Genomic DNA, 27601 nt, shown 5'->3' on the forward strand with positions numbered 1-27601 from the left:
GAAAATGCTTGTGCTAGGCCAAGCAAATTGAGCTCATATATATTTCTGCCCAATCTTACTGTAGCTCTACCACAACGTGATTTTTCTCTAAACCCAATCTTTGTTTCTTGATGGATTTGAAAGAGCTTTATTTATTGCCTAAGTACTATACATAAATAACACCCTTCTCCACCTGTACACTTTTTTACCTTGTTTGCTTCTTGTTTCTATATCCTCCTCTGTGGATATGCCTTTCCCACATGGAATTATAGATATATTTTAGCAGAATGCTCTCCTTATAAACCATCAGACATATTCAAGAAATCAGAATTCCTTGTGCCTCTGTAATTCCATCTTCTCTCTGACAAAGTTCCTCACGCACTTCTTCAGCTGTCACCAAAACATTCTCATCTTCTGGACAAGTCAGAATTCTTGCTGATGACCACGTCCTGTTTTCTGAGCTTACTCTGGCAGAGCACAATCACTGCATTTGACATGGTGAAGATTTTAAAACAAGCAAATGGATATTAAAACATAATTTTTAAAAATCCAGTAGATTTTTCCTGTAGACCCTTGTCTAGTTCCATCATGAGAAATACATTCTCTTGCTTCCACATCATTTTTAGTAACTAAAACAAAGATTCAGGCTGAGAATTGGGATTCAGACCTTTCCCAGCTGAGCAGTGGATAAGCAGTCACGCAGATCTCTCTCATGGTGTTGGAAAGGTTTTGAGGTGTTGCTCCTCTTTCTGCACATCATTCTCTCCTCTGTGAGCACACAGCTTTATCTTCCAGGCTCGGACACCCATCCTTGCCAGGTCCTTTCCTCCTCCCCTTCTCTTTAGACTCTGCCTCTTTTTCTGCCTAATCTTCCAGTGGGACCAAAGCACTTCTTAATTCAGCTTTTATTTCACTGTTGCTCCTCTCCTGTGTTTCTCATGTCTTCCTCTAGCCTATGAACCTTCTCTCTAGGTTCTCTTCCCAGGTTGGCAGATCATGATCATCTCTTTTGACACTTCAATTTTTTGCCTGAAGTTTGACATTTTTTACAGCTGCTTCTTTAGTCCATGACAATTCTCTTCTGTGAAGCATATAATTTATTGTATATAAATAGTTGCACTAAGATAGCCACTCAAAAATAGCAAACTTCCAGCAGCTTTTTACATCCAGTTTTCTTCAGCTTCCTCCCCTCTTCAAGAGTTTTTCTATTGCTGCTTTAACAGACAAGATGCATTTGCTCTTTGCCTTAAATTCACATCTCAGAGGAGGAAAAAAAACCCACTTCCTCATAGATCTTAAAGATTTTTGCAAGCCTGGACCACTTTTAGTCTTGAGTTTTTGCTAGGATCAATCCTGCCATGTAACTGCAGCTAACAGTCAGATCAGAGGCAGGAAGTATAAGTAGTTTCTGATCCAAAATACCTGCTTCATCCCCACTCCCCTTACAAAAAGAAAAACAGACATATAACCATAAGAAAAATTTCTTATGGGAAAAAAAAGTTTTGCATTTAATTTATTCAGTAATTTCCTGCAGTCTCCTGTGTACGTCTCTCTGTGTTCTGCCCTTCACTGAGCATAAAATGTCCTGCCAATTTTCACCAGGCCACTCATGGCTTCCAGATTTTACATGCCAACAATTACAATACTCATTCTTATGCAGGACAATTCCTTTAAATGAAAGAATGGAATCCTTGATTCACCATTTCTTCATCAATAACATGCAGGGCAAAGCCTCTAAACCTGGATGAACACAGTCTCACTTTGCAGGTGTCCTCTTCTAATGTGTGGAAAAAGAGCTGGGATTTGTTGACCATCTCCACAATTCCCTTCCTGCTCTTTGAGCTCTGCATTTAGTGTGAGGATTAAATTTCAAAAAGCACCATCATCACCACAGTTGCCAAAAGACTGTTCTGTAGATGCACAGAACCACCACTCTAAACATTAGAGTGTCTTAGAAAACATTTCCATGGTGTAGTGGAGAATAACCTGTCAGTGTAAGTACAAAATAATCCTGCATCCCACTGTTTTGTACTTCATTTGACTTGATGTGGACAAATAAACTGGAAAGGTAACATATGGAGAGAGACTAAAAACTGACTATCATATCCCTGTGCTCTATCAGCAAGAGCTAAACAAAACACATCAATAACAGTCAAGAGTTTTAGCCTGGGCCATCTGGTCACAAAGGCCCACACTATCCAGATTGTATTAAAATATTTTATTCTCAGTGTTTTCCCTCAGGCACAAAGCACGATATGCAAAATCTTAAATCCTGCTAAAAGGTGAGATTCCTCCACCTACAAACACAGCATGTCTATGATAGTTATTTAATTAAGACCTACCCTAGTGAAGGGTGTGGAAACAGCAAGGCAATAATCCAATTCCTGAGTGGGGATGCTGGAAAGCCAGTAACAGCATAGAGAACAGACTCTACACATGTACTTCCTTGTTAAGCTAAATACTAATTGGAGTTTTTGTCATTAATTTGAACAAAACAGTGTTTTCACTTGTCCAGTGCAGTATCTCCTTCCTGATATATACATAAAAAACCAAACTTCATTAATGAAGTCCTCTAAAATCCCTATTTTTTTTTCTTTATGGTATTGTTTCCTAGCTGTGGGATAAAACTCAATTAATTGTTCTCCCCTTGCTCTCTTCTTTCTGCATATCTGCCCTGCTCCCCACTAAGTGCTAATCATCATTTCACCTGTTGGCTGCTGCAATCACTTCCAAACAACTTGTGCAACTCCAGCAAACACAGCATGAGGTGGAAAGCAAGAGGAAGTCAGGAGAGATGAATAAACTACACTGGTAATTTTCTAAAGCAGGGAAAAGAAAGGGAAAATAAGAAAGAAAGGGAAAATAACACTGCAAACTTGACTTCCACGTGAACATCCAAACAGGACCACGTGGCAGGATCAAACAGAACAGTCATATCTGAAATTATCACTATCATCTCTTTCATTCAGTCAGGACAGCTTCATATTCCTTCTCATTTTAAAAATTCTATTATAACCTGCATTTTATTCATTCTCTGGATGTTTTTTCTCTTTCCTAAAACACCACAGAAAGCACAGCTAATCTGCAATGTCCTTCTGCAAGGATTACAGTAGAGCAGAGATGGCAAACCTGAGGTTCAAGAGAAATCCATGCCCAGCAAAAGCTGTGATCCATCAGTCCATGTGGTGCCCTGCTGAGGCTTCTGAAGATGAGCCCCAAAATATTTTGAAAGAGGAAATAACCACATTCCTCACACCTTACAGAAGTGAGCAACTAAGTGATTTTTTTTAAATTCATGGAGCTATGGAAAGTTGACAATAAACCTCTAAATTTGAGGGAGGGAGATGAACAACTTTTTCTGCAGTTTGCACAGGATCTGAAACAGGTACAGGAACCAGTACTCCGGGTTAGTACAGACATTCATTGTAGTTAGGAAGACCTCAGAGTGTATCTTATGAAGATCTGTGACAAGTCAAAAAGACCTGAAGTAATTGCTTTTATTTTCAGCACTGATTTTGACTGAATTTCTTCCCTACCATCAGTATGTCTGAGACTCCAAACCTTTTGATTTATGCTTTGTTGAACATTCAGTTGCAAATTACCATAGTTGACCTAGAATATGTCATTCCATTATTTTAAATACCTGTAAAATTTTTGTATCCCCTGACACATACATAATCTCTCCTTCTATTTGCAATAGACTCCAGCCAAAATAATCATCTGGATACCTAAATTAGAGCTATGATGAAAAAAAAAACCATAAAGGATTGTAAAAATTATGACAGCTCCAAGTATTTCAAGGTGCTGATCTCTTGCAGTTCCTATAATTTAAACATTAGTTGAGGACAGGATTCTCAGGGCCTTTGAAAAATAGCCTGCCAGATGCTCTCACATTTCTGTGTTTGTACATCCTCTAAGGCGCTCGTGATCCCCAAGTAGCACTTCAGGAACGACAAGCTGCCAGGGAAACATTGCAGCACAAACAGGGCCAGGTTTGTGTCCTTGTGCCTAAGGAGCCTCAGTTACCAGAACTCTCATACTAAACTCCCAATAAAAATTTCTTAATGAAGGAACTTCTACAGAGCCACTCAGACTGCCTGAGATCCAAAAATTCAGTGTTCGCAAGCAGAAGGGATGGAAGAGGGTGGGAAGAAATCTGGGATATTACTACCAATGTGATAGGCACTGCAGAACTATAAGAGCAATAGATCAGTTACTTAATACCAAAATTTAATCCAGTTTTTGTTGACTTACCTTGCCAACTAATCTGGGGAATGGAGGTCTTTGATTTTCAGGAATTAATATTGGAGTTGCCAAAATAGCCCTTTTTTGTCTTGGAATTCCAAGGTTGCCTTCTAGTTTTAAGATTTCCTAAAAAAGAAAAAGACCAGTTAGAAAAGCTTCCAAATATTCAGTAGTTATTCCCTTTCCCTGCATCTTTAGTCAAAATTACCATGAACCACCAGATTCTAAGTTTAGTATTATACATTTTCCAGCAATTAGTGATAATGTATCAAACCATGTATTTAATCTCTCAGGTTGCTGCACTTATTTCAGTAACTGTAGACAGCCCGTATTAATTTTGTACTCATGTAAACAAGTTATAAACCGAAGCAGGTGTGTCTGTAATCCTAATCTGATGACTGCTTAAATCATAAGCCTTAAGCAAGGTCTGGGTTACCTCAAATACTTGCACAAGACCAGTAAAAACCACTTCAAATGTCTTTACATAATTTTCACATCATCCACACTCAGTCACTTCTCAGTCCAGGCTTTCAATCAAACAGAATTTAGAGCGAATTTGCAAACACAGTTTGCAGGTAATGAACTCTCAATAAACACCAAAAGCTTGTAACTTCAAATTAGACACCAAAATCCAGGTGTAACTTAAAATATGAGCTAGTAGGTTATTGCTGTTGGGAATTTTGTGTTGGGGTTTGCTTTCTCTTAGAGAAAACTTCGTGCTGTGCTGTCAGAAAGAACAAAAGTAGAAGTGGTTTATACACAAGACTTCTTTTTCTGATGCATTTTCTGGAGTGTTTCTTTCTATCTGAGCTTCAGGGAGCTCAGCACTTTATGAGCTACAATGAACTCTCCACAGTGGCCTCTGGCCCCTGGAAAACTCTGCCCACCACACCTTTGCTCTCTTCCCTTCTGCTCTCTGATCCACTCAGTGCTCTCTCTGCAGGAGCTGCAGCTTCCCAGAGACCACCCTCCTTCCTTTGCTTCCCCCTACAATGTCTGCAATTCTCTTCTCCAAACACAGTTACTACCAAGGTCAGAAAAAGCCTCTCCCTATCTCCCAAAGCTCTCCCCACGGTCCAAGCATTCTTTTGGAAGACAAAAAAACAACAAAAATCCCCACAAAACAAACAAACACCCACAAACAAACAAACCAAAACAAAACCAACTAAACAAAAACCCAACAACAACAAAATACAGATTTGTAGTGTATTGGGAACTGTAAAACTGAAAAATATTTCGATCACTGCTTTTCATTCAGGTTGCCATGAGAGTTTTATAAAAAAATCACAGGTTGAATTAAATGTCTAATTCCAATCAGGCAGTTATATCCTACAGATAACACTTTGCTCTCTTAATGCAGAAGCTCCAAACCCCTAAGTTTTCAGACAGCTCTGGAATCCATGTTGTCATTTTAATAACTGACTCTTCATTACATAAGGAAAGCTCCATTCCTGGGCTGTAATTTTATAAAACTTCAGAGCTGAATGAGTTTTCTTGGTGGCAAAATCTGGATCCATCAGCCAAGATCTCCACAAGCTGCTGCTGCCTCCATCTGTTTCAATGCCTCCCGTCTAACGAGCCTCTCACCAACAAAACTCTGCTCTACCTCTACAGGTTTTATCATCATTTCTCAAGTTTGACAACAAACAGCAGCTGCAAGGGAAACTCAAGTTTTCACCAGTTTGCTTTAGTCATGATAAAGTCAAAGAGCAGCGGGAACCATGCAGAGAATCTCTTCTTGCAATGTTGCCAATTTTCATAACTTTTTAAGGCTCCCTCTGGTAGAGTTCCCAGCTCTCCCAAAGGCTTTGCCATTTCTCTCTAATCTTTCAGTCTGAAGGCCACTCGGGTCCCTTTTTTTGTCTTTCAACTCCTCTCCCAAGAGAATTTTCCTTAATAAAAATTCATGAGAAAGTTCAAGATAAAAACATTTGAAGTGTCAAGTGAAAAGAGTTGAATCCTGACCAAAGGCAAATGCACCAAGCAGTAAAGCTTTCAAAATCACTTACACTGTAAACACAGATGGGCTGACACGTGCCTGAGGTGATCCTGAGGAGCAATAGTGACTCCCAGGATGTCCATAAGGAAATCCCAGTTCTTTAGCTCAGCAGCAGTAGCATTTATCTGAGCACACCTTTCACTCCTGCTCCTGCTGTCATGGTCTTCCTTCAACTCAGGAAGATGTAGGGCAGAACTCCCAGGTCTTTGCAAATTAACACATCCAGATTTGCTTATCTTTGTGTCATAGAATGGTTCGGATTGAAGGGGACCTTTAAAGGCCATCTGGTCCCACCTGCAATAGGCAGGGACATCACCCACCACATCACTTTTCTCAGAGTCCCATCCAACATGACCTTGAATGTGTCACATTTCTTTCTGTGATAGGTTGAGGAGCAAAAGGAATTTCCAGATTGTTCAATACCTAGGTCCCACAGTTGCTGTAGTTATAGACCCATAAGCAATTAACTCATCACTTTCCCATGACAGGTTATCCTTCCACTTTCCCAAAGGTTCTCAAATGGAAAGAAAACCCAAATTATATTCAGTGAGTCATTAATATAAAGTGAAGTTCTAAAGGAAAGCAGTAGGATGGTAAGACTTAAGGCCTTTAAATCCAGATTTCTGAGCAGAAATTCAGAACAAAAAAATAGTAAAGATTATTGTCTTTTGTTTCTAAGACAATTTTCCTGTTTTATGGAGAAGAAAGTTCTGCAGATTGGACACAGAAATATAACTATTTCTCAGAGTGTGTTTCATACTGTTAATACTTCAAATCTCACTGTGTTTTTCTAAATAGTGATTTCTTGGTGATGATTTCTTTCTTATCATCCCCTGTTGTCTAACAGCAATTACTGATTAAATGAGTAGCCAAAAGCACCACTAGGGAATGCAGGTAAGCAGAGGAGAAGAAAAGGTCAAGAGTACTTCACCAACACGTTGAATAATTCACTGCTCTTTGTGGTTATCATAATGATTTCCCCATTTGTAAAGAACAGGGAAAAAGGAAAAACATTTTGCTTAATGCCAAGCAGCTGCAACTGCAGGTTTGATCCTCAGTCAGTGTAAAAGCAGAAGCCAAGGAATCTGAAATTACATGCGCACTGAACACCTGACTCAACAGTTAAAGCACTAAAGAACTCTCATTCATGGATGGATATATTATATATATAATATCTTTTGCTGGATCCGCCTGTGCAATTTCTTGGAGAAGCAACTCACAAGGCATATAAAATTACTCCAGATAGAGTTGGTAATTTTGCTTCAAATTTTCTTAAAATATCAGGCTGGCACTATCACAGGAGCCGTCTTTTGGACCTCTCCATGAGTGAACCCCACAAAGGAGTTCTCCATCATCTTTCCTGGAATCAGCTGATCAAAGACTGCAGCGGCTACAACAACTCCAACCATGCCAGGAACCTGGAGAGGTTGGAATGGCCTGTCCCAGGTGGATGTGTCCCACCAGCACCCAGAGAGCTGATGGCTGTGCTCATATCTGCTTCTCCCACAGCTGCTGCCTCATATGAAATACAGAAACATCAAGGTGTGTGCCCACAAACATCCATCTATAGGCAAAATTTAAAATATGTATAATATCATGAATACATGCCTACCTAAAAAAAGTGCACCAAAAATAAAAGTTTAATCTTTTTGACTGTTTTGGTGCGTTTTTTTAAACAAAGATGGTAGGCGAGGAATCCTATCAGGTTGGTTATTTTTACTACTTAACTACAATACCACATTTGTGATCATTATATTTCACATGGTCAGTGAAATACACTTTTCATGGTCAGTAGATTATGATCAGAATCTGTCATACATGAAATCCCTATTTGTGCTTGGTCTTTGCATATTAAGTGCTTTAATTAATTAATTTTGAGTTAAATATTTTTAAATTGAATGCTAAAATTAACCCATCAGCCCAGGTACAAAAATCAAGTTCCATTATTAGTGTTTTCAATTGTTCAAAGTAGTTTATTAAGAGAGTTGCACCCTTCCCAGTTAAAAATTCCCCAGTTAAAAATCCCAACTTATGCTCCCCTTTCAAACTTCAAACCACCTGTACGCCATAAGAGTTATCTTTCCTGTGTTTACTGTATACTTCTACAAGTGTTTTAAGATGTGTTGGATGTATTTTAATACTTTTTTAGGTGTTTTTACTTGCACTTTGGTTCCAAGGCCAAAAACCCCAGTTTTGACAGCCAGCAGCTATTTTTAGCCCATAGCCATTATCTTGTAGGCAAGCTCCACGGCAACCTGAATTTTAATGAAGGCATTTTAGCACCCTTATCTCAACTAATACCACCCCTCTGACAATGATGAGCCATTGGTGGACGGAGATGATCTGTCAAAGGGAAAGCACCAATCACTTTAAACCGAAGGGGCGGGCTGTGGGCAGACTGTGGGTGGACTGGGGGCGGAGCAAAGGCACTATAAAACAACGAGACAGAGAGGTGGTCCCCTTCTCTCTCTGCAGGCTAGCTGTGGTGGATGTTGGTGCTGGGCATTAAAAGCCTTACTCCTTTTAAGGAGCCTTTAGTAATTTTTACTTTTGGACCAGCCAAAAGCCAGCCCAGCACCGCAAGTTCTTTTTCTCTACCTGAGGTCTAGTGCTGTCTCAGCCAGAAGATCTCAAATCCCTGCGCTTCTGGGGTATACCATCTATCGAGCCATGGGATCCCAAATTTTTATATTTTTCCAATTTCTGTAATTTTTCAATTTTTCTGTTTTCAATAAATTATTTTAATTTTTAACTAAGAGTTGTCTCATTTCTCACAGCATCCAACTATCATTTCACTGCCGCGATTTCATAACCAACTTTTACACCCTCTTTTTGACTTCCTTAATTTCCCCTTCTAGACATGGAATCAGCTCAGCCATAGTTTAGCTGATTCACTGGCAATAAAGTTTGATTCTCTGTTCAAAATAAACAAGCACCAAACGTGGCCTCCTCATTTTTCCAGTATTTTGGCTAAACTTTAAGTGAGAGATGCCAGTCTTCCCAAACTACAAAGCCATGCAAGTTGCAATTTCCCTACATCCCTCGAGAACTCTCCTCTTTGTTTTGTTTTTCTTTCTTCTCACCAGGGCTTCTTGCAGAGCTTGAATATTTGAATGAATGGCCCAGTCACTCTCCAGCAGCACAAACCATTATTCTTGGCAAAGAAAATTTCATTAGAACTTGTCATGGGAATAAGGTGGCTGAATTCTGGTATCGATTTGTCACAATAAGGGTTGGAAACACTACTGGAGTGGCAATCTGTAATCCACTATGGTGACCAGAAAAGTGCTTGAGTTTCTTGTCATTTATTTGGTTTTATATATGAAGGTTGATGGTATAAAATGGGGTCAGTCCTAAATAGGAAAAATAAAATTAATTGGATGCTTGTTGCAAGCAAAGTTCATTTGAAATAGGGAATGGGATGTGGTAGTCTGAGGTATTTTGGTTTTCCTACAAAATAACACCTCCACAAAATGCTGAAAAACCTCCAACACAGGGGAACTTAAAGGAACAATTTTTCTATAATTCTCAGCTGAAATTTTAAATCACGCTGTAATACTTAATTCCTTTATGTATGTTATTTCTATCACCTGAAAACTGTTATTATCAGCAGTATTGAAGATAATTATTTCTAAAGTATGTGCAAAACCAGAAAAAATATTTTCTCATGTTGGTAGTAATATTAAAAAATCTAAGAAATGTGCTGGAACTTCACTCGTAAGTTAATGAACAACTGTTTAAACAAATAATGAACTCAATGAATAAATTCAAGAAATGTAAAGGTCAGCGGCATTCACACAAACATCTGCTCAAAAGTAGTCTGTCCTCAGTGCCCATAAACTTCACCCTAAAAATCACTTTGTGTGCTTGTGAAGAGCAAATCCAGCTAAAATACAGCTGGCTAAGGGGAATTGGGTATTTCAGAGAACAAAATCTTCTAGGCTTGTGAAGTATGGTCAGATACAACATCTGGGTCATGGAAATTGCTGGTGAAACTTGATTTAATTAATCTGGGTGTTTCTACTCCTATAATTGTTCCGTAAGGGGAGAGGCAGAGCCTCACACTGTCCAATCTGATATATTCATTAACAGCAGAGACACCTGGTCATCTCAGCCCACAGCTTTGCTCCTGGGCCATCCATCTGCCTGGGCCAGAGGTATTTTTATAAGATGGAGGCTCCTGTTACCTTTGGAGGAGTCAAGAGCATAGGTGAAAAAAGTTGTTCTTGTTCAAACCATTTGGTCACGTGTTAGTCAGAACTATTTTAGTGCTAATATATTCTAGAGTATTTTTCATGCATAGGTGACAAAAACTATGGTGGAGATACATCTGAATTTTTGCTTTGCGAAATAATTCATTCAATTATTGCCCTGAATTTCTGCAGTATCTTTTGTGATGGAAAAGTCCTGTTTCTATCCAAATATAAATTTCATTTATCTACACACATGCCTTATTCTGTGGCAGGGAAAAGTTTTTCTATGATGAAAACAAAGTACCATTAACTTTGCTTTAGCCATGGGAGTTACCTGTACTGAGAATAGTACATTTTTTTAAATTTACATTTCATGCTTTTTTGTCATCATTTAGAGAATGTTATTCTCGTTTTGAACTATGTGTGAATCACCCCCTCTTACAGGAATCTCATATTGGTTCAACACTGCTCATTAAATATAATGAGGTGTCCCTTATACACAAACAACCAAATATGCTCTGACTGCCTCATCTGTCAAACAGCACTGAAATACAGGCTTGAGGAGGAAGACAATGGCTGACCTTCTGCCTCTGTCTTCACCAGGATACATTAGCAACACATCACTTATCACTGGTAAAAATACCCTTTTCTCCATCTCTGCCGTGCTTACACTTGTTACAAAACAAACACAACCAGACTGCTTTTACAGCTTGCCAGAAGAAATGAAAAAGTCCTTAAGCTGTCTCAAAACCCTCAGTACCTTAAATAATGTAACTGAAATAAGGAAAGCATTTGTTGATGCCATTGCCAAGGTATAAAAGTCTTAAGAAAAGTGCCCTGTAATAAAACCTCACATTAGAAATGGGAGGTTTTGGTTTGGTTTTTCTTTTCTCATTTAATGAAATCATCTGCTTTTGGGTTAGATACCAAATTGCTACTGAAAATAATACCAGAAACACAGTGGAGATCTGAAGTAATTAAAAACTTTCAAAAATATGAATCTTTTGAGACTTAACCAAAGCCACGTGGAAAATACATTGGACAGCATGGACACAAAGCCTTTACTTCTTGCTCTCAATATTCCTGCTCTCAATATTCCACTGAGTGGACTAATTTCTCTGCTTATATTGGAGGAACCCAAAACTCAAGAGAGCCTCTTTAATGCCCAGCAAGGAGAAAGAACACATAGAACACATATCGCAGTTCTAGGGCATGATAAATGAGTCAAAGAAGAATTTTTGGTGGGGCAATAACCTACATGAAGCCACAAAATCTGCACATCAGTAGCACGCAAATGACAACTCCAAATGTGGAATAGCACAAGCAGCCATGAACAAGCAGTTCCATGTTCCCCTCCTGGGATATAAGGACAATTTCTAATAAAGAAATTTATTTCTTATGTAAAATATTATTCATAGCAGAAGTTGTTTTACCTTGGAAAACCGGCTTTCTGTGTCTTGCTGCAGGGCAGCTGTAAGTGTGTGCAGAAAACAAACACATTTTATACCCATATTCTGGGTTTAAGTGCTGTGGAATTCACTGCATTATAACAGTGCTGCACAAAAGCAATTCCATGATACCCTAAAGCAAAAATAGTCTATGTTGGAGCCATGTGTGCTGCTTAATGGATGGAGCAGCTGCAGTCCCAGGCCCCTGTCTGAATGGACACATAAACCACATTTCTTCCTACCTCCTACAAGGTTCCAAGCTGGGATTACAACTGAAACCTTCTCAGTCCTGCTCCCCAACAATTTCTTTAAAGTTTTATTGCCACATGTTCCTCATTATCCCTCAATTCCTTTATCATCATTATTCCCTTAACCAAAAACCCGCAGTCATCCCATAGAATCATGGAATGCTTTGGGTTGGAAATTAAAGATCCTCTTGTTCCACCCCCTGCTGTGGGCAGGGACACCTTCCACTATCCCAGGTTGCTCCAAGCCCTGTCCAACCTGGCCTTGGACACTTCCAGGGATGGGGCAGCCTGTGCCAGGGAAGGATTTCTTCCTGAAATCTCATCTAAATCTACTCCCTTTCAATTTAAAGCCATTACCTCTTGTCCTATCACTACGTGCCCTTGTAAATTCTAATTCCAAACAGTGATTATTTATCTTGCTATTCATTTCTGAACTCTATACAGTCCCTTTGTTCTTCCTGTCACCTCCTGAATTCCCAAATAGCAACACACATTCTCATGCTTCAGCTCTCAGTGTAATTCTGAAAGTCTCCTTTTTCTTTTGCATATATTTCTTCCTTAACACTCACTTGGAGTTTGTTTCTTGTGAACATTGATAATAAAACTCTACCCAAACTGAAGTAATCTCAAATTTTACTTTTTAAAAATATTTTAAAACTTTTTTTTTTATTTAATGAGTACCTTCTGTCTTGGCATTACCACTTGAGATTATCAAAGCAAATAGGGCTTTATTTACCCGATCTTTATCTGACAATCAGATATAGACAAGAAAGGTAACAGCAGTTGCTCATAATGTTGTATTTTAACCCCTGCCTTTCCCCCAGGAGCTGACAAGGCATGCCAGCAGTACTGCAGCCAATGGATTTGTATCTCTCATAGAACAGTCTGGAGCTGGTGAAATCCCACCAGAACACTTCCAGGACCTGGCTCTCCCCTGCCCTTTTCCCTATGCACATCCACACAAGCCAGTTCAAGGAATCCATAAATGCTGTCAAATCCCCACAGTGGCCTTTTCAATTCAGCATGCATGCTGGAAGCAGCAATTCCAGGAGTGGAACAGCACACAGAAGCCCAGTTAAGCTCCCTGCAGACCCATGGGTTCCAGACCTTCCATGTCATTATTTCTCACTTTAAATAAAAGCAGGTCTTTATTTAGAATGAGAATTGATGTCACGTTGGACGGATGCACACATTAAACATTATCTCTTGCTTCCCTCACCATCTATCACTAATCTGTCTGTCCAGAAAAATGCCTTCTTTTCCCATGCTATAAAATCCTCAGGAGGGAATGAGGAATTCAGTCCTTGGCTTGAGATTTCACAAAAAGTACCACAAAGAAATCACAGTGCAGACACTGACTGTATGTCCTACACCCTGCCCTGTATATTTTGGCCACCTGACCCATGCAGGTGCATCAATTGGGCACCTCCAGATGAATCCTGCTCTTTGCACAGCATTAATCACATAGAGGAGACCCAGTTATGGATACATTTCCATTTACCTTATGCTGAAAAACAAAACTAGATCACTTTTGTTAAGAGGGTGATAAGTCTGTTTCTAGTTGGAGCAATCAAGGACAGTTTAACTGGGAGGAACTTTCAATACTTTCCATTAGAACTGGTACTCTCTTGCATGTATAATATTGCAGTCATGTCCCTGCACAACTTCCTTCCTCCTTTCCTCCTCTACTGACTCCTAACAAAGGTAATGTTGCCTAAGACTGTAGAGCAGGGCTGCATTATGTTTAGATCACAATAAAAAAGTCTGGGTATATTCTATTAGGCCTGACTATGCATGCAGGGTGCTCTCCAGAGCTGCCTTCCTGAGCTTTCCTTACAGGAGCTGCCACGCTGACAAATGAAGCTGTGGTCTGTGATGAAGACAAAATGCCCACTTAGATCCAGGCTACAGCAAAGCTCCTCAGTCACCAGGCTGGATTTCAAATTTGGTCGAAAGAGGAAATGTTCGTGCATTAATCCACTTCACTGCTTGGTGCAGCTACTCGGAACAAATTAATTAATGGGCATTACCTGAGTCCAAAAAGCTGCAACCATAGTGTATTAACCCACTTCACAATTTGGGCTATAGTTTTACTCTTCAACACAAATTAACAGGCAGTAACTGCCTGACAGCAGGAGCTTAGCTCTGTTGTGTGGCACAATAAAGAGACAGTGCTGTAGCACCTCGTGGACAGCTCTTCATTATCACCTGAGTGCTGCTGGGCTTCGTGCTGCACTTTGGCTGCATTTTTCAAAGATGAGAATACAAGACCTAAACGTGACCTGTGTTATTTGTTCCCACCACAGAGACCCAATTAAATTCACAGGACAATGCCTCTTAGTTCCAAACCTTTCATTGGTCTGGACAGTCTCAAAGACCCACATAGTATTACTAAAGAACAGAGTACCCAGGTGAAGTGCTGACTTCAGTGAAAGCTCTCTAAAAATTCACATGCAGTAAACCAATATTTAAAAACTATTACTTCCAAGACCCATAAAAAAACCCCAGTCATTCACTCAAATTTGACTTCTAGACTTAATTCCTGCAGAAATTATAAAATATGCTGGCTAGAAATAGCAACAGTGTTTTGGTTTTTCTGTATATATTTTGGGGTGGAAAATCAAAGCTCAGCTTTTTTTGCAGAAGATTCCCAGAAGAAAAGTGGAAAATGTAAGATGGAGACCCAGACACAGGCTTGGACATCTTGGTGGATTCTCACATTTCTCCTTAATCACATGCTGGCAATTAAGTCTAGTTCAGGAAATTCAAAGAGTGTACCTGTCAGGAATCAGAGGCAAATTAATTGCTATACTGGAGCAGATCAATGATTCATGAGCTGTAACATCAAGCTGCAAACAATATTAATTGCCACATACTTCAGGGAGAAGAGCCTAAAATGGCAGGATAATAGTTTACAATGGTTTGAGGGTGTTGTTTTCTCTGGATTATACCTGCTGAAACTAAAGCCAAGTACACTTTCCAGTACATGAAATGTGACATGATGGCTCCCAACTGTAAATCATTCGAATTCACATGTTTGAATCTGAGCATCTTGCCCAACAACCTGCAGCCAGAGGAGCAGAGAAATATTTATATTCCTCACTTCACACCTGCTGACCTTTAACTGAGCATCTCCATGGTATGAGAACAGTCCCCACCTACACAAACACCAAGTAAACAGATTTTATTAAAGTTTCCTGGCCAAGAGAAGACAGATCCAAACTTACTCCCTGGCTGCATGTCATTTGCCTGGCAACTCCAGCGCTACTTGTGTGTGTAGCATTGGCCATGGGCTACCCACTCTGTGTTTCTGAGCAGTGGGAAGCAGCATCCAAGGTTATTTAAAGGAAGTGATGCTCTCAAAGCTTTCAGAGCAGGGCTGGAGCACTCCAGTGCTCCTTGTTAACTCCAGTGCAGTGACTGAGCAGGGACAGACAGCCCGGCAGCCACAGCATTCACAGGGGACAGAGGAGACACAGGTTCTCTATTGTTCTAGTAATTGCTCCCACAGACCTTCCAGTGAATGCTGTTATTTTACCACTCACACTCCACAGATCTGAAAACCCCACTCAGGTCCTGATTTCTAATCCAGTGTGTTTCTGAGGAAGAAATGATGCATTCAAATGTATTCTAAAACCTGGGCTCTGACCAAAAGAGATTATCTACCCCTTTATTTCTACTTTACCTTTTGTTCATGTTTCATATCTGTTCAGTTCTGTCCAATAAGTTCTATTTTTATACGTTTTCTTGCTCCCAAAGTAACTGAAGTCATTAAAACCAGACTTGTGATGTCTGCTGCCTTTACTGACATATTAGAATTTAAACAGGACAATTCTAGAATTGAAAACCTGGGTTCTCACAGCTTGAGGTAAATCAGCAATATTTCTCTACCCCTCATAATTATCCATCAAGCAGCCAGCCCCAGAAGAATCTCAACTGGACTGTATTTAAATGGCTTTATGAATTTGTAAGATGGATTTTTCAGTTCTCATTGCACATGCCAAGTACAAACGTCCTGCCTCAAAACGTGACCAAAGACCATTATGTCTGTCAGACCATGCACACAGCATGCTGCTCCTATAAAGTGCAGAATTTCCACGGAATGTAAGAAAATTAATTCTACTCTGTATTATTCAACTTCTTTCACACCATTCCCTTTGGTATCCCTGCTCCAAAATCAAACCTTGCTTAAGGGCCTGGCTTGGCTACTCTTGCCTGACCATTGAACAGAGCAGTGAAGTGCAGTATCACTTTCTTAGCCTAAAATAGCTTCATTTTGCTGGAGCTACCTAATAGAGACAAGTTAATAAATTGCAGCATTCCTAATTTGATACATTTTTGGTCCTGTTTCAGTTTACAGACTGTCCATTAGCAGACCCTGAAATCTGTGAACAAATACATTATCTACCATTTTACGCAAGTTTTTCAGATGAGTAATTTTTGATCTTCAGATTGCTCAGGCAGTTGCTTGGAAACATTTGTCTGTATTAGTTACACAAGTCATGTGGCATTATTTGTCTTTCCAGATTGGATGGCTTCTGTGAATAAGCAACAGAGCATGAAATGCAAATTTCATGATATAAAATTCAGAACTTGCTTTTGGCAAGGATTTGATTTATTACATTTAGAGCACAAGATGAAAACAAAAGGTTATCTCTGTGATCTGAATGACTTGATGGGAAGTGATGCCTGTACCACTTGGAGAAGTAATGGCATAAATTAAAAAACCAAAAAAAAACTATCAAAGATAGAATGAGGTTTGAAATAGTCATGCTATAGATAAAAGAACTCATGCAATGGAAGTATTTCTGTTGATTAGTAGTTCCCAGGGATTAGTACTTTTCTAGATTAAAACATAGGTAGGTAGGTCAGAAAATCCATGGGGGCTCAAGTAAACTATTATTTTTCTTTTTTTAGAATTTTGAGCAAGTAAAGAAATAGAAGCAAATAGTTTTGTTCATATTGATGGTAACAGCCTGGTATCATTTGATAAGGTAGAAAAAAGTATTCATTGGTATTTCACTGCACATTTTATAAAATACAACACAATCATTTTTCTGCTGATTCTATCAGTATGAGGGAGTTGGAAACTCACACATTTTCGCTTTTAACTTTGTAAAAGAACCACTTGTATTTGCCTAAGTGTTTCTGCACTGATAGTAATGATTTTTCCTCTCTATTGGATGCAACAATTTATAAAAGCAAAATCATTGGTTTGAAACTAAATATAGAATTTTACCAGCAGAGACTGGTCCTTTCAGTTGAAGAGAACCAAATATGGTCAAACAATGTTACCGAGCACTCTCAGACTGTGATCCGGGCTACTTGTACCAACTATAAATCCCACATTCAAAACGTAGCTGGAGTCCAGAAGGCTGAACCTAACTAACCCTGAAGGAGGAAATAGTGATAAAACAAGGAAGAAAAAGTTAGAAAACAACAGGGTTGGGGTTTTTTTCCCAATAAAAATTCAAACCCAGAGTGCAAGGGCAGTAAAATCATTTGCAAAGAAGAAATTATGTCTGAGGTTTTTTCTGAATTCTAATGTCACAAGCGAATATAAAAGTGCTGGGTCTGATTTTTAGTGACACTTGTGGTAGCTGACAGAAACATATCCCACTGCTAATTATGTAAGGTCTCTGACTAACTTTCCTGGTACTCCCAGGCTTTCCCTGGTACTTTTCAGGCTGGCATTTTTGCTAGGAACAAATGCCAGTGGGTCCCAAACGACAGCCAGTGCCTGGCAGCTGCAGCCTGACATCAGAGCAAAATATTTGTGCCACCCTGATTTAAAACAGGCTCAGTTTTGAGTGGACCATGAGTAACCCATGATTAGGATCACATCCTTCTGCTAGCAGAGACAGCCCTGAGTGTGTGTGAGATATGGGTGTTGCTGTTTAATGCTCTGTCTCATCAATCCCAGCAAAGGCGCTGCACGGAACCAGCCAGGAGCGGTGGCACACTCTGGGCACCTCTGAGAGTGCAGTCAGATGCCAAGGGGTTATTAATGAACTGTTCAAACGCTAAATATAAACTTGTTTAGAAAACAAAGCTATCAATTTTTATTTCAGCAAAACCAAATGCTTCAATAACCTCACATTTCTCCACTGCATGCTTTCTATGTTTGTATAAAAAGTCACACATTTCCTCAATGCCAGAGAATCACTTTTTTGTCTCCCTCCTTTCTCCAGCACACATCTCAGTCAGATCATTCTCATCCATTTTCAATAGCATGTTGTTCCCTTCATAACTGCATACAGAAACTTGCTTTAAGGAATGTGAGCTTATAAATCACCACCCTTTGCCTGTGCTTTAAATCAGGCATTAAAAAAATAAAAATAAAAGAACCAACATCCTGGGCTAAGATTAAAAGCTGGATTCATGTTAAAGAATGGTGTCTTTTTACCATTGAAACTGAAGCTGTAGATTATTCTGTGCTGATAAAGTACTACAGTGGGCAAAGGACTTTCTCATAATGAACACTGCTGTAAAACAATCTATCTACAAGAAAGGAAACAAGTTTGCATAATCCATTTATGGTTGATTCAGCTTTAGAGGAATTTGTTATATAAATATATCTCACCCTGGGGAATTGTTTTGCCAAAATAACTAATGAAAGTGTTTGAACAACTTAACACTGATAATTAATAGGATTTTTCAGTATCACAATGGAAAGGGACTTCTTCCCATGTATGTTAACTATCACATCAGTGAGAGACAAAAACTTGGCAAACTCCAAGAGCCAAACACATCACAAAGTGGAAAATGAATTAATAAATTGACTTAGAACATGCAAAATTGCTAAGCTGGTGACATGTTTTAACTGATCCTCAAAAGGTGTTTAACAATACTTTCTTAAAAAACATTCCACAGCTCAGTAATTATCAATTTTTAAAAATCTTAATTAATAGTTCAGTTGTTCAAGTGGCATCACTAATATTCTGCTATCATGCTGGAATATTTGAATAAACCTTATCAAGTCCCATTACGTTGTCATACACTTTGCTGGCAATCACAAGTAATGTTTTAAGTTTAGGTGTAAATATTTAATCACCAAGAAGGATCACAAGCTCATCAATAATGCCTTGCCAACTGCAATTCCCTAGAGACTTAAAGCTTACAGTGAACCTCACCTGCTTTTGTGGTCACATAATTATTTTTATTATGCTTTGTGGCAATGTTGGCTGCCAAAAAAGGTTGTCCTAAAATCCCAGTGTGACAAAAATCAATTTTCAGATGCAAATGAGGGTGCCATAGGTGACATTTTTCATACCCAATAAATTGCCTGTCTGTGGCTTTGAACTAATGGACACATAAACAAGAGAGATTGGTGCCAAGGTATTGCATTATAATCTTAGTGAAGTTTTATGAGACTCATGCTACAGGCTGCAAAGGGAAAATAAAACAGAGGGAGGGGGCAGGAACAATTTGATGAAAACCTGTAAGAATAGATAGAGTCTTTTTTTTATGTAGTATTTTCTTTTTTTTTTCCCCTGAGCTCTGATTTTCCATCCAGGTCCTTCTGCCCTCCTCTCCTCCCACCTTTGTTATTTTTAATTTTAGGGCTCTTCATGACCCCTTCTGTCTGTCACCACTGTTATCTCATTAAGATCCTCCACTTCTCTTCTTGTGTGTCCCTTACCTCTCTTCCCAATTTTTCTCCCAGAAAATTTGTACAAACAAAATTTCTTCCTGTCATTCATTTTTAATTCTGCCAGCACTGTGTCCATCTCCCCCTCCTTGAGGTAATATTAATTCTGCCAGCACTGTGTCCATCTCCCCCTCCTTGAGGTAATATTTAAACTTTCCAAAAAAAATAAAGGAAATACACTGGAATTCTCATTACCTTTAGAAACAACAATGACTTTAAGTGAACTCTCTGCTGGTATCAGGCATGGCTACACTTCAATGAGGAGATCTGCATTTGCACCAAACAAATAGCTGGGATTTCATAGGCTTGTCTGAAGATTATCCTGAATAATCACAAATTTCTTGAGCCTACGAATTTAGGTTAGAAGTCCTGTGAGACATTTACACTTGCAATACAAATAGAAACAAGATAAAAAACCATATTTTTATGCTATGTTGATAGTATTGTTTCCAACTATAGCTGAAATGAAAGATATGATTGCATAATAGTTTTTCAAGCCTCTTCAAAAGATTTAGGTAAAGTTCAAATCTTAAGCTTTTGAAACTTTAATCTTGAGATAAAGAACAATCTTTTTGTTATTTCACATTTCTCTCCTGTTAGGAAAACATGAATGATACTAAAACGACAAAGAACTGAACCCTTCATCAGACTTATGCCTATGTATATCCAGCTACAAGAGCCAAATAATAATTTTGGGAAAAGATTTGAAAAATACCCATTTCAACCTCTCATCCTGGCATCTTTAATAAACAACATTATTGCTGCTGATTCTCCTTAGCTGTGTTTTGAGTTCTGTTTGGGGTAAAAGGGAGGAAAAAATACTTTTTCTCCTGCACATTTATTTCCCTCCTCCTGCAAAATCCCTCTGAAGCCAAGAAACCTCTGCTCCCTGTCTTTGCTCATGAGCATCATGTTCAGAGCTGGAGAAGTGTTGGGACAATGCTCCCAGGCACAGGATGGGATTGTTGGCATGGCCTGTGCAGGGACAGGAGCCGGACTTTGACGATCCCAGTGGATTCCTTCCAATTTAGGATATTCTGTGACCATCAGCACAACAGCGAGGCAGAACTGGTGTCTCAAACTGTGCAGCACAGCTCTGTAAATACAGCTTTAAACCTGTGTTTATGCCACTGCTCTGGCTGGCCAAACATCATCCGTGGATTCCCCAGAGACAAGAGTTTACTCCCATTGCCAGAGCAACGCCGGGCAAGGCGCGCAGCTGGAATTCAGGGCAGAACGCCACGGCCTTCTCCACCCTGTTCTTCTGAAAAGAGAGCCCATGGTGGAAAGTATGAAACATCCTGTTCCCTGCCTTTTACGGTCACCACAGACATTTGCTGCCCAAGCCAGTGAATATCCACAGCTTCTCTCTCTTCCATCACTCCGTTTCTGCATGGGCTTGTTAGACACGCAAACATTTAGAGAGGCTTTAATTCCAAAAGTCCACAAGTGGCTTCAGTGGTCAAATTCCCCAGTCAGATTAATTATCTCTGTCACTGCTGGCACTGCAGGAAGTGTCTAATAGAAAATTCCCAGATGGTGGAGAATTACCTTCTAGTAAATTTACACCACAGAGTACCACAGTCTGCTCCTCCTCCAAAGAACCAGGAATACTTCACGGTTGCTCACACCACAAGTTGGTATCAGCTAAGATAAAACTCAAATTTTACCCAGTTTTACAGTACTTCCTTTCTGGATGCAGCTTCAAATTATATGGAAAAAAGATCTCCCCATAAGGCTACAAAATAGGTTTTGAAGTTTTTCTTTTGCTGCTGAACAAGATTTGACCAGCTCCCAGCTTCAGGACATACCAGCCAAAATATTCATTAAATCAGAGTCACTAATTCAGCCGTGTAAAACACCACCGAAACAAAACTTGGAATAACTTCTTAGATACCAGATATGTTTATTACAAGTAAACCCGGGCAAAAGATGTACAAACAAGTTCTGACAGCTGGTTCTGTAGTCCTGATCTCTACTGCCACAGTCCAAAGCTATTAATTTATACAATAAGTTAATTTAAAAATAAAAGATATAAAGTACCATAATTTTATGAATCTTTATTCAACATAGAGCCCTAGGACTCAGTGTACCTTCATTTCAATTGTATTCCATCTGTAAATATTAAAGACTTAAAAATACTGGGATAAATTGAGGTAGACTTGCTTAAAGGTTCTACAAATAGCCCTCTATTATGCCACTTTTCCAGCTGTCTGCTTTGTTGACAGTCACTTTATTCCAGTTTCCCTGTAGTGAACACGAAACAGTCACCTAACGAAAACCTTTCATAATTAGAACAAGGCAGGTACTAAACCTATCCCATGGCTTATCTCTGTATTTGTAGCTGGAGTTCATTAACTTGTCAGCACCGATTCCTTTTGAATAGGAAAGTGAAATGAAAAAATGATGTGCAAATCAATATCAACTGTTAAGCCATGTTCTCATTTAGCACAGTGTCAGATATGAAATATTGAGAATCAAAATGAAAATTTCTGGTGGAAAAACTTGCTCAGTATGCCATTTTTATAAGGCAATTATTACAGTGAATTAAGGTAGTTGTCACCTATGGTAAAAGTTACAACGTGTTGAAAGTTAAAAGAAAATCTTCTAAACTTTTTGTCCGTTTGTTTTCAGATTTTTTTAAACAACATTAAGCTTGATAAATGGAAGAAGCATTTAAGAATGTATAATTCATGCTTATTAGTTGAGACAAAATCCGTGTAGCACATTCACATGTATCTAGAGAGAGACAGACATCTGCTTAAATGACTCCCACAGAACTCAGCATTCCATCACAAGTCCACTGATATTTTTGAGAAATGCACTTCACACGTGTAAATCTGTTTTCAGAAGATTACAAATTAGTCTCCTTGGACTAGATAATAATGATGCTAATGGGGTGTCAAAGGTCAGAGGATATTTGTTGGAGATGAGCACAAGGTAAAGGCAAAGACATCCTGGTATGAGTTGAATTTCTTATTACCTTCCTAGGGAGAAACCAAATCAGGCAGCTCCACCTGGAGGACCACAGGGCACGTCCAGACCTCCAGGTGCCCCTGGAGCTGAGCTCAGATGGTCCCCACCGAGCAGATGGAATAAAGTTAAACCATGCAGTGGAACAGCCTCAACCTCTAAACTGCTGAAACTCCAGCAGCAAAGGTAAAAGGTCCTTGTCACCCTGTACCCTGACACCTCACCTTCAATGTGCTTATTGAGTAACTCCATAAGGGGGATTGGATGCAAAGAGGTATCAAAGTGAAGATCCTCAGCAGTAACACTTTTTGCTCTTGTCCAGCTTCGTTTTTTTCTGGAAGCTCCTTGCTGTGTTTCCTGCATGTATTTCCTAAAGCCACAATCTTTCTCAGTGCTTCTACAAAGCTCAGTAAACTGAAGGAGAAATGCCAATGCAGGAGGTTTTTGGTCTCCCTTCATTCTCCTAAGCACACACCCTCACACGGGAAAACAAAGTCTTATCTTCCCACTGTCTAAACTCGAGGTTAATTCAAGTTATTTTCTCATTTTATAGTTTTAAAGAATGAGTTTTAATCAAGCCACTTATCTAATTCACAATTGTTCAGAAACGTATTTTCCATTAATAAAATGATCCTAAGTGCAGCCTAATGCATTGAGTGCCAACAAAAAGAAAAGACACAATAATTACCAGCACTGACAAGGAATTCAGAAAGCCATTAAACAAAAACAATAATTTCTCCCCCCTGGTCCTCTAACTATAACTCTCCCATATTTTTATACCATTGGAAGCTACAGTAATTATGTCCCTCAAGTAAATCATGTACTTTTCTGTTTAGTAGAGAAAAATTAAAGGAACCCCTTCCTTCTTGTACTTCTAACATATTCCCCATGTTTTTCCCCTAATTGAATTAAATATGACAAGTTAAAGAAGGAGAGATTTCCATCTGGGATACAGATGATTGAACTTTTCTGGCAGATGTTAAATTTAATAAATATCATAGGACTGAACAGAATCTTCTTTATGTTATTTACAAATTTGAGATATAATTTAAAAGTAATTACAGTCAGTACACAAAATCTGGGATTAAAAGCCACTGAATAAATGTGAAACTTCTAAGATCCTCTGAAGAGCTTCTTGATCAAAAAAACCATTAATTTTGCAGGAATTCAGCTGAAGGCAGAAGCAACATTAAAAATAACTGAAGAGATTTTTTTTTTCCTGTTTCACAGACACAAAATATAACTGGCAGACTGTGACTACCCACTAACATTATACACAATTAATATTACATATATCAACTTGATGCTAATAGTATCCAATAGACAGGACCATACCATATGATAGTCCCACTAATGTATTCAGCTTTCCTGGCAATTAAACAACATGGAAGCACTAACAATTAACATCAAGGTCACCCTCAGATAAATTTTGATTTGGACACTCCTCACAGCAGATTTATGAGTGGATTCAAAGCTCATTAAAGTCGGTGGAATGACTCCTGTTGACTTAATGGGGATTGCATTTGGTGCACTGCTTGCTGTGTTTTCCTATGACAGATTAATTACACGCTTTTGTGAATAATCAGGCCTAAAATCAACTCTGTAACTTAAAGCTCTAAGCCTCGCTCACACGCTCGTGTAGCTCTGTCAGTGATGAGTTTGAGTGTTATAGATGTGAGCCAAACTCAGAGCTAGATCTTCCACAGCTTTGACTTTTAAGCTTTAAACTGAAGTTTTAACATCCCCTCGCCTTACCTCTGCCTGAATTCCCAATTTGAGGGTCAATTCTGGCTTTAATGACCAAACCAGCTTCAAAGAGATGGTTGTAGGGAGTGGAGGGAAAGAGAGAAAACCACGTAAGGACAACATAATACAGCAGCACAGAAAAGATGAAATTGTGTTTAAATAAAGTCAGAAAGTTGCTTAAGCTTCCCTGCACAGCCACGTGAGGAAGAAGGACGCGGTGTGAACCATCCACAGAAGAGCTGTACATTCACAACCCCGGGTGCCCTCTCAGTGAGAAACTGCATAAACCAAGAGTAAAACTATTTTTTCTCAGATAGATCAACTGGTTAATGCAAAGGCTATTCAGTTTGATTTAGTGGTGAAATAAGCGAGGAGATGGATGATTAATAACTCCAGGATGACTGCAAGCATTATCAGAGTTGTTTATTATGAAGACACCGAATTACTCTAAGCTTTAACTCTGTCATTCTTCAAGTTGCCAAGTTATTCTAGGTACTAAAAAAAAACCTAGCTGCAAAATAAGATGCAAAGAAATAATCATAAAAGCATCAAAATTGTAATGATCAACAAATAAGGAATTTTAGGTCCAAAAGGAGTCATTTGTCCTTGCAATGGCAGAATCAATTGTTAGGGGAGGACAAATGTAGATTTTTATCCTGTGATGCTGCATTAAAAGCTTAAGATGTGTGCTGAGATAGGTGTTACTGTAATAACCATAATAAATGTTCCTTCAGGATTGTGAAAATCAGCATGGAAACACTGGGGCAATCATTAGAGAGTATTATTGATGTGTCCAGTGGAGACAAATTACTAAACCCTTACTCAGGGAATCATCTTTTCATGTGAATAATTTCTCCTATCATGGCTCTCTCAAATCCATGCTGCTTCTGGAAGCTGAGGGAGAAGCTGATAGTGGGAAAACACCGGCAATATTTTGTGTCTCTAACACAAAAAAAAGAACCTTGAGTTTAGTTTTGGGCACAACTAAGTTTGATTTCCTCTTGGAATTGTCTCTGTTCCTTAATAAATCTGAGAGCTCTCAGGTGGATCTGGGGTAGTTGTCGTGCACTGACTGCATCATTGCTGGTGCCAGATGAGAGAACAACCATGGAATAAATGGACAATTTTTCTTCTGCACCCTACATCTCACACGTTCTTCTGGTTTCAGTAACATCTTTTTTTCATGATGGATTTGAGGACATTTAGGCTGCCATGGTAATTCTGATATCGTCTCAAAATCGCCAGGTCCTTTTCCCTAATCCCTCTTTTAAGAAGACTCTATTCCTATCCTGATGTGAAAAAGTAATATGAAATAAGTGTCAAAAACAAAGATATCTATGCAAATGCCTCGTTTTAGAGATGTTTGTATTAAGACAAGCACACACACATCCTGTCCCCATGTACTTAATTGTTGCACTTTGAGGATCTTACAGGATGAAAGCCACTTTATAAATGAAAGATATTACATATCCTAAGAGACATCTACTTATCCTTTATGATCGTGCTTAATGTTCTACTAAATCATGCTTAGCCTCTTGCTTTCTTACTTATATCCTCATTTACTACATGAATTTTAAATTCAAACCTTTCACAAAGGGTTTCCTTAAATGTTCTCCATACCTCTGGCACGAGTTTCCACACAACTCCATCAACCTCTGAAGATTAAGGCATAGGATTGGCACAGTTTTGTCTGTTCCAGAATACTTCCAAACTGGACTCAGAACAATAAATACTTAAAAAAAATATATGCCACTGCATGATGGTTTATCACTCATCCACAACATTTAGTGGATTTCTCCTTTTTATGCATAAAGGACAGTTAATGTAATAGATCATAAAAAGAAGCTAATTAAATTCAAGATATCTTCTGACAACTTATCCATCATTCAAACTCTCATAAAATGTTTTAGTCACAAGAAATAAGTAGGTATTTTCTTGGCACTATGTGCCAGGATGAATTTTAGCTCAAATACAAGACTTTAGCAATCCTTGAGTAATTTCTCTCTTTGAGATTTGTGGAAGCTTTGCCATTAGGTCATATGGATGGCAGATAAGACCTCAGTGTGTTTGGAAAGAAAATAGAACAAAATTAGTGCATTCCAGAAGTACATCTGGTTCTGAGCTTCCACAAAAACTGAAGTTTCCACCACATCAAACCATGATGAAATGGTACCTGTTGAAGCAGGGAGAGCCAACTGAGCAGCCCAAATGCAGCTCAGGGCTGAAAGGAATTCTGTTTTTAGCCGGTTTTAATAAAATGCATTCATTACAAAGAATTTTGCCTGTTGTTTCAGATCAGTCTGTAAATAATTTGAAATCATTAACAAGGTCTGCATTTGTCTCAAAAATACTCTAATTTCACCTTTGAATCACTCCTAAATATATTCAACACTTGTCTTAGCTCTGCTTGCTCTTGAAGAGCACAAAGTCCCTTTTCCTGGGTAAATACATCCCCAGCTCACATAAAATCTGAATGTAGATTACTCATAGAGAAAGGCACTGAACACTCACGGAAGTTAACACCTTCTTGTTTCACAGTCAATTATTCATGTTTCCAGTCTATAAGACCATTTTTCTCTCCTTAAATAACCAAGTACTTCTCATTTACATGCTGAAGTTGCACACTGAGGGAAATAGGAGGGAAGCGAGCCCACACATTTGATCTAAGCACTTACACACACAGTGAATAAACTTAAGAGTCACACTTTGTCCAGAAAAGGAACATTAAATTAATGAAAACCACCAGTGGCTCCTGTTCTTTATAGCATTTACTCTGGTATTCAACACAATATGTAATTGTTGCTATGGCAACTGCCACATCTCTTGGCACCATAATAATTCTCAGATAAATGGATCTTTGTCAGAGCACACTCCAAAGCCAGTGTACATGAAACCTGCATTTCCTTGGTGCTGGGGAAGGGTAAATTCAGTGCAGACCTGAGGAAGCACAAGGCTGGCAATGGAGGTGAGGGGAGGCTGCAGAGCTGAGCTAAAGGGGAGTGTGGGTGTCCATCAAATCAGAAGTGCTCTGTGTGGCACTGCAGGGACACCCAAAAACTGCCCAGCAAAGGGGCACGGCAGCCACAGCCACACAGCACTGTCAGGCACAGCTCCTGCTC

The 27601-nt window shown here is 39.0% G+C and overlaps 1 protein-coding gene across 2 annotated transcripts in view; it reads right to left on the bottom strand.

The window, feature by feature from the left end:
* The window catches only part of CDH13 (cadherin 13), a 449036-nt gene that overhangs the window by 257382 nt on the left and 164053 nt on the right, over positions 1-27601 (bottom strand). For both annotated transcript variants that reach the window (XM_032121641.1, XM_032121640.1), the window contains exon 4: positions 4234-4350. In XM_032121641.1, the coding sequence (XP_031977532.1) occupies positions 4234-4350 (117 nt within the window). The remainder of the gene's footprint in view (positions 1-4233; positions 4351-27601) is intronic.

Source organism: Corvus moneduloides, chromosome 12, assembly GCF_009650955.1.
Source record: "Corvus moneduloides isolate bCorMon1 chromosome 12, bCorMon1.pri, whole genome shotgun sequence".
NCBI lineage: Eukaryota > Metazoa > Chordata > Aves > Passeriformes > Corvidae > Corvus > Corvus moneduloides.